We start from the raw sequence: 6,633 nt of genomic DNA on the forward strand, positions 1-6,633 counted from the left end.
GAAATAATTAGAGGCAATTTGATGGGACTAGTAAATATTTCTATGATGCTCAAATTTGTGTTCACGACTAGTCAATATAAAAAAGAATTCTCATCAATCGTCTACCACTATCCCTTTAATGTTTGCCTATTTTTTTTTGCTCCGTGTGGGATGACGAGCTAGGGTTTACAATAAACCTTACAGCTCCAGGTAATAGTAGGTGGACATGAAGGGAGGAGGGTTCGGGACTAAATACTAAATTTTGAGGAATTTTCTTAGTCCTAGTTTAAAAGCAGGTAAGGAGGGGGCCAAAACCAGATCAGAGGGGAGAGAGTATGAACATTCATGCCATCAAAAATATCGATTGGCCCATAGTCTCTTCAACACGTGATACATTCTTTTGCTTCTTGCATACCTTTGAGAAAAAAAGCCCCCTTTCCGAATTTCTATTCTCACGGCTTCCAAGAAATTTTAACCAGTTTCTCACTGTCTCACAATCACTTTCCTTTGAACATTCGGTGACGGTTGGGAAACGGAAAATTTCTCTTCGTTTTCTTGACCACCCAGTTCCAAAAGCGCGCGAAAACCGGCACCCTTATAGAATTTAACGGTTTTCATAATTTTCGGGAATAAAACAATGGCAGAAGCCGCGATTTCGTTGTTATTGTGCTTTGGTGAAAGTAAGAAAAAAATTCAAATTAAAGACAACTCTTTCCCAACGTTTATGGAGCATCTTAAAAATGACGAAACCTTAAAAGATTTCACGGGCACCAACATCATTTATCAGGTAAAAATATTTCTTGCATATTTTTTCCATTTTAGAAGTTCGCATGCTTTAATTAGACTAATAGACCATGTTAGCTGGCCAAACCTAAGAATGATTTGACGACCTTGAGGGGTAGTTCACTTCCTTGTTTAAAGTCGCACCCTGGCCTGATTAAATCGAATTTTAATGTTTATCCCTGCCTTCTACTATTTACTAAATATTATTTAACGACGCACCCTGCAGAATAGTGAATTGCCCCTCGGGCGACCTATACCTTAGAAACTATAAAAAAAAGGGAAATATATAAACTTCCCCCAAGGTCAGCTCAAGTTTCCCTATTTAAGTAAATTTTGAACAAGTTTAACAAATTATATAACGATGCGCTTCTAATATAAGAAAATCTTATCAAATATAATTGTTTTACATCGCATAAAATATTTTCTTGTAAAATTAAGGTTTATGATGAGGATTTTGAGGATTTTATTGATTTGGAGGAAAAAAGCATTCTTGTCAACAAATCGAAAATCAAGCTGGTTTTGAACGTAAGCTTTATATCGCAATAGAGTAGTATGACTCAATGTTAACTTCCCATAAGCACTAATACAGGCAAAGGCAGGGAGCCGAAATTACTCTATATACATAGTGTGCACCCCTGGTATAGAGTGCTGTCAGTTGTGACGTCAGATCCAAGGTTAAACGTCACGAGTCTGCCTTTAGCAATGGGCGGCCATGACAGTTACCGTTTTTTCTTTATGGGAAAACAGCATGGGTGACGTCACACCGGCGCTTCTGACAGCACTCTATGGGCTTATGATTGCCATGGAAATCCCCTTTCCCACAGGGAGGATCAGAAATTTAACCTCCCTGCCTCTGACTGTATTAGGCTCTATGGAGAGATAACATGAAGTGCCATATAGTAATGTCAGTAGAAAGGGGAAACGACAGTGCATTCCTCGATGGGTAGTACACTCAAAGAGGAGGGAAATTTCCCTCCTCTTTGGTACACTTCCTTACTCTGAACTGCAAGCTCCGTGTAATCCCCCTAACAAGCGGGAACAGTATTCCCTCTTACAACAAGACGACCCAAGGGCTCGTAATAGTAGCCACATCGTACGAGTGAATAGCCCCTCGATGCCCTACCCTAAACAGTGATAAAATTATTACCCGTATAAATTTAGTTATGCCGTAATTGTAATATTCCGGCGAATCGAAAAACATAGTTTTAGTGATTATCCCCTCGATGAGTTTACAACATAGACTTATGCCGATGCACACTTATCGCTTCTTATAAATTTCTAACATTACGTACTTAACGCTCAATTAATACACGTACAGAAAGTTTTAGTTTATGACATATAGACTTATGCCGACGCATAGTTTTCGCATCTTATAAGTTTTTAACATGAACTTATGGCAAGAAGCGTTTGAAAGAGAAAGAATTCGGTAAAACACTCAATAATTGTATTATCCCGGTGCCTTAAGACCATTCTATAAAGAACGTCAGTAAATACTTGCTTTTGCTTTCAAAATTTCCCTCGATTTCTTTGAATGTTGAAATAGGGGAGCGTGAAACTCTTATTGTCGACGGGTGAGAGGAATTTTTAAGGGAGAGTATATGGCTTAACCTATCTATCATAATTTCCTTCCTTTTAAGTAGACAACGAAAAATATCAACTTCACCACAATTCTCTCCCTTTCACTTTCCCTTCAATGACGATCGAAAAATTTTATACTGCCAAAGGCGCGACTTTGACACCCCTACTACTACTACAAGAACAATAGGGCAGGTCAAACTAAGAGCCTCATCGTAGATGTACATCATACGATGTGGCTAAAAACTAAGTGCCTCATCGTAGATGTACATCATACGATGTGGCTAAAAACGCGCGTAGAGGGAGGGATACACTGGCGCCCCCCTCTCTACTTACAATACTCTTCACTAAATAAGTCATCTCTCTATTTACGTATATACTTGGGCCGACGTCATTCATGACGTGTGTTACCAAGCTATGAAATGATTTTTCTTTGTATTAAAGAAGAAGCGTTTAAGTGAAGATTCGGCTAGCCCACCTGGAAAAAAAACTAGGGATTCTTATCTCGCGGACGAAGAAAACGATCAAAGTACAAACATAATGGCAAGTTTTATAGAATATGATAAACGTTCAAACGTTTTTATACAGCTTTAAAAAATTACCAGCGCTTAAAAGTAAACATTCATTGTGCTAAAAATGTGCTAATATGAAGTTTTCAACTGATATTAGATTGAAACCAGATCGGAAAACGCATGTGGGGGGGAAACAGAAAATGATTCGGCACAAAAAGAAAAGCAATTGATGTCATGGTAAGTTGATTTGTATCGTAATTTGTTTCATACGTTTGAAAAGTATCAATGGCGACTTGTGGCAGAGTAAGTGAAATGTAACCTAATGGTTAATACCAAGTAAGAAAACATCACATTCCGTTGGTTCGGACACTAGCCAAAATCCCGTACACTTCGGACGAAATCCCAAAATCTCTAAATTTGTTCTATAATAATGGTACCAAATTGGAAAGGAAATCTTAAAATACATCCTAAAATGCTTTCAAATCCTAAAATATCTCTCTAATTTCAAATACCCGTCCACGAAAACGCCATATGTCCAACCCCTCGCCACGTGCTCATATTGACGAGGCTCGCAAAAGATTTAAAAGGATAGTGAAGCAGGCAAACAAGTTATTTATAATCAATTAAGGCTGTTAAAATATCCATAAAAACATTAACATCAGTCACCAAATCGTTTTCGTTAATTTATAATTAATTGGCAGAGTTGTTATTTGAGCGCGCTAAGCCTAACGCGATTTTTAAACAAAATGTCGATATGGAGAATTGAAATGTCCGTGATCAATCAGGAATTAAGGATTGCACGTGAAAACAGATTCGAAGCTCTATATAGTAATTTCAGGACCCTGCCTTTGACTGTATTATAGCCTATGGATGGATAACATTTACTGAAAGTCCTCTATAGGATAGACAAAAATGAAATATTTTTACATTTTAATCTTTCAAAACTTGACACGGACATTTCAATTCTCCATATCGCCATTTTGTTTAAAAATCGCGTTAGGCTTAGCGCGCTCAAATAACAACTTTGCCAGTTAATTAGTAATTAACGAAAACGATTTGGTGAGTGATTTTAATGTTTTTATGGATATTTTAACAGCCATAATCGATCAAAAATAGCTTGTGTGCCTGCCTCACTATCCCTTTAAATAGTTTTAGGGTGATACTTTCCTTTTAATTTTTACCGGATTAAATTCCATGTAAAGTTAAAAACTCCCTATAGAAGATATTGGCCTCCAATATGTAAAAAAAAATATTATATGGTACTTATTTAATCTGGTAAATATTTCCCATAGGGTGGCCGATAATCTTCCTAACAGTTTTGGAGAGTGTTCTGCAACTATGTTTGCTTTGCAATACACGCTGCCTGATTTCCCACAAATTTACAAAAATGCAGAATCTTATGATTCTCTTTCAACCAAGGAAAAAGCTACGATGAATAAAGAATTAAGAAGTATTTTGTTCAGCGATTGCATTAAAAGATTTGGTTTGTAAGTTACCTTTTCAAGAGTTAAATAAGTATAATTACATAACCTAATGAGCTAGTAGAGAACCGAATGAACGTGTAGCATGTTAATTTCATTCAAGGGAGGAAAAAAAGAAAAACCAAGTGATTTTTTTTATTAGAATCCATGGAAAAACCTTAATAATAACATCGTTTTCTCAAAAATCGCTCGCAAATCGCTCTAATGAAAACGAGCCTTAAGCCTTGGCCATCAGAGAATTCGTTTGCAATTAATATTTTTTGACATATTCGAAATTATGTGATCGGAAGTCAAAACCAGAAATTAATCAATTAGATGTGTTTTTCATGTAAAACATAGTCGAAAGTGTAAAACAGTCAAAACTTAAGCTGACATTACGGAAAAGGTTTTCGGCCTAATTGAGCTTACTCTCGGATCCCGAGGTCTATTTGCGATCTGTTAACTGCGTGTGATAGAGTATGCCTAGTGATTGGTCGTGGGAAGGGGGATTAACTCCAATTACTAAAAAATACGGAAATCTGAATCCGTTTGAATTTTTAAAAAAAAAATCAGATATATTTCCTGAACTTTATACTATGCAAACATATTATTTTTAATATTATTTTTAATAATATAATCGATAAAAAATCACTTGATTTTTCCCCTTCAGTCACCCTTTAATTATAGTTAGGGAAGTGCGTGGAAAGATTTTAAAATAGCTCTCTTATCAGGCAAAACACGGGTTTTTGACTTTTATGATACTGATTTTTGCACAAATTTAAATATATAGATATCCCAATCACATGCATATGGCCAAGAAACTGGTTTTGGAATATCCCCATCTAAAAGGGCAACCAGGAGAAGGGCATGTAAGCTTGATGGTATTTAATTTATACTTTCTTAAATTCATAGTTCACATTGCAAAATTTAGGAGATGTGGTATAATGCTTTGAGAGCCAAATTTAAACACTTCAGATTGAGCCTGCAGCACATAGACATCGTGGCAGACTACAAAAAGAAGTATGGAAAAGATTCCTACAAAGTGCAGCAGCCCACGGTTCAGCCCAGTTCTGAGCTTAATGCTCTAGTAAACGTTATTCGAATTGAGGTACTTTAAATTGAATGATCTACAACTAATATTTTGATTTGATTGAAAGGGAATAATAAAAATTATAACTTTTCAATAGCCTTCCACTCATGAACGTTTTGAAGACGATGAGAGCATTTCAGCTCATAAAGCCGTGATGGCAACGGAAATGAAGAAAAAAGACATCGATTGGCTTTCAATTGACAACAAAATGGATAAAACGATGGCAGATAGGAGGAAAATTATTCAATCTGAAAATGTACCTGAAATTTTTAAAGAATATCCTGCCCTTCTCAATGCAAGACAAGTAAGTAAAATAGATTAATTAGTTCATATAATTTATTAAATGGAAAAATTTAATCGAGTTCCATTTGAAGCTTAACTTGGAATTTCGACGAATTACTCAAATAAACATAGAAGAGAAGCTCAAAGAGAATCTAAGTCTATACTCCGACAAAATCTGGAATATGGCTAAAAAAGGTGTGACAAATTTAAAATCAGAAATTATGTGTGAAGCCAAAAAAGAAAAAGATGCAGAAGCAACGCAATGTAATATATATTAACATGTACATATGGGGGTTTATAATCCAATATCTTACATGATAACAAATTTCAGGCATCAAAGGCTACCTTTCCACACTTCTGATTCCTAGTATCTTCAAAGAAAATCACGAGAGGTTTTTTTTCTCAAAGAACGAAGACATCTCTAGAATGCCCAAAGTGCCAATTATTGCCTATAGTGGAGCTAAAGCGATTTCAAGTGAACAATATGAAATTTTTGTGGACGGTTTTAAAATCACAGAAGTACACGATTTTATCAGCGCTGTTACTGTTGTTTTCGCTTGTTTCTGGATTTTTAATATCCAGTATCCTGGATCGCTCTTCAAAACATTAAGTTTTTTTAAGTCATGTTTAGTGGGCTTGACCTACACAAAATGCGATCGCTTTGTAAAAAAACTTGAAAAACATTGCAAAGGAATTAAATAATATGATCGAACAATGAAAGTGACTTAGCCAATATTGTTTATATGAAATCTTCAAAATTCTACTATTGGATTTATAAAGAACCAATAAAATTTTCCTAAAGTGTATGATAACTGTTTTGTTTAAGCCCCTAATCCACGAATGACATTTATAATAATGGCTTAAGCCTAATCCACAAAAGAAGTCTTAATGGGATGACAGGAGAAAAGTAATGGTTTAAGCTAACACTACAAAAGGATTGTTTAATGTTAAG

At 35.5% G+C, this 6,633-nt stretch overlaps 2 protein-coding genes across 2 annotated transcripts; both read left to right on the top strand.

Moving 5' to 3' along the window:
• The first annotated feature begins 496 nt into the window (after window positions 1-496).
• Window positions 497-3,220, top strand: LOC149614044 (uncharacterized). Its single transcript, XM_089858015.1, has 3 exons — window positions 497-766; window positions 1,201-1,287; window positions 2,782-3,220. The coding sequence occupies exons 1-3, from the start codon at window positions 617-619 to the stop codon at window positions 2,929-2,931; spliced, it is 387 nt and encodes a 128-aa protein (XP_089714141.1). The 5' UTR covers window positions 497-616; the 3' UTR covers window positions 2,932-3,220.
• On the top strand, window positions 3,012-6,383 carry LOC149614045 (sterile alpha motif domain-containing protein 3-like). The gene is made up of 7 exons (XM_089857998.1): window positions 3,012-3,086; window positions 4,142-4,336; window positions 5,100-5,178; window positions 5,241-5,417; window positions 5,497-5,703; window positions 5,774-5,945; window positions 6,013-6,383. Exons 1-7 carry the CDS (start codon window positions 3,079-3,081, stop codon window positions 6,381-6,383), a joined length of 1,209 nt encoding a protein of 402 aa, XP_089714124.1. The 5' UTR covers window positions 3,012-3,078.
• The last annotated feature ends 250 nt before the right edge of the window (window positions 6,384-6,633 follow it).

Source organism: Phalangium opilio, unplaced genomic scaffold (genome assembly GCF_054372755.1).
Source record: "Phalangium opilio isolate 3A_F unplaced genomic scaffold, DU_Popi_V2 ptg000229l_1, whole genome shotgun sequence".
Classification (NCBI taxonomy): domain Eukaryota; kingdom Metazoa; phylum Arthropoda; class Arachnida; order Opiliones; family Phalangiidae; genus Phalangium; species Phalangium opilio.

Excerpts from the sequence above, each read along its gene's own strand:
- LOC149614045 (XM_089857998.1), top strand. Across the intron at positions 4,337-5,099 it reads TGCATTAAAAGATTTGGTTT|ATATCCCAATCACATGCATA; the intron begins GTAAGTTACCTT and ends TTAAATATATAG. Across the intron at positions 5,704-5,773 it reads CCCTTCTCAATGCAAGACAA|CTTAACTTGGAATTTCGACG; the intron begins GTAAGTAAAATA and ends TTCCATTTGAAG.
- LOC149614044 (XM_089858015.1), top strand. The coding sequence starts at position 617 with ATGGCAGAAGCCGCGATTTCGTTGTTATTGTGCTTTGGTGAAAGTAAG. Across the intron at positions 767-1,200 it reads GCACCAACATCATTTATCAG|GTTTATGATGAGGATTTTGA; the intron begins GTAAAAATATTT and ends TGTAAAATTAAG. Across the intron at positions 1,288-2,781 it reads AAATCAAGCTGGTTTTGAAC|AAGAAGCGTTTAAGTGAAGA; the intron begins GTAAGCTTTATA and ends TTTGTATTAAAG.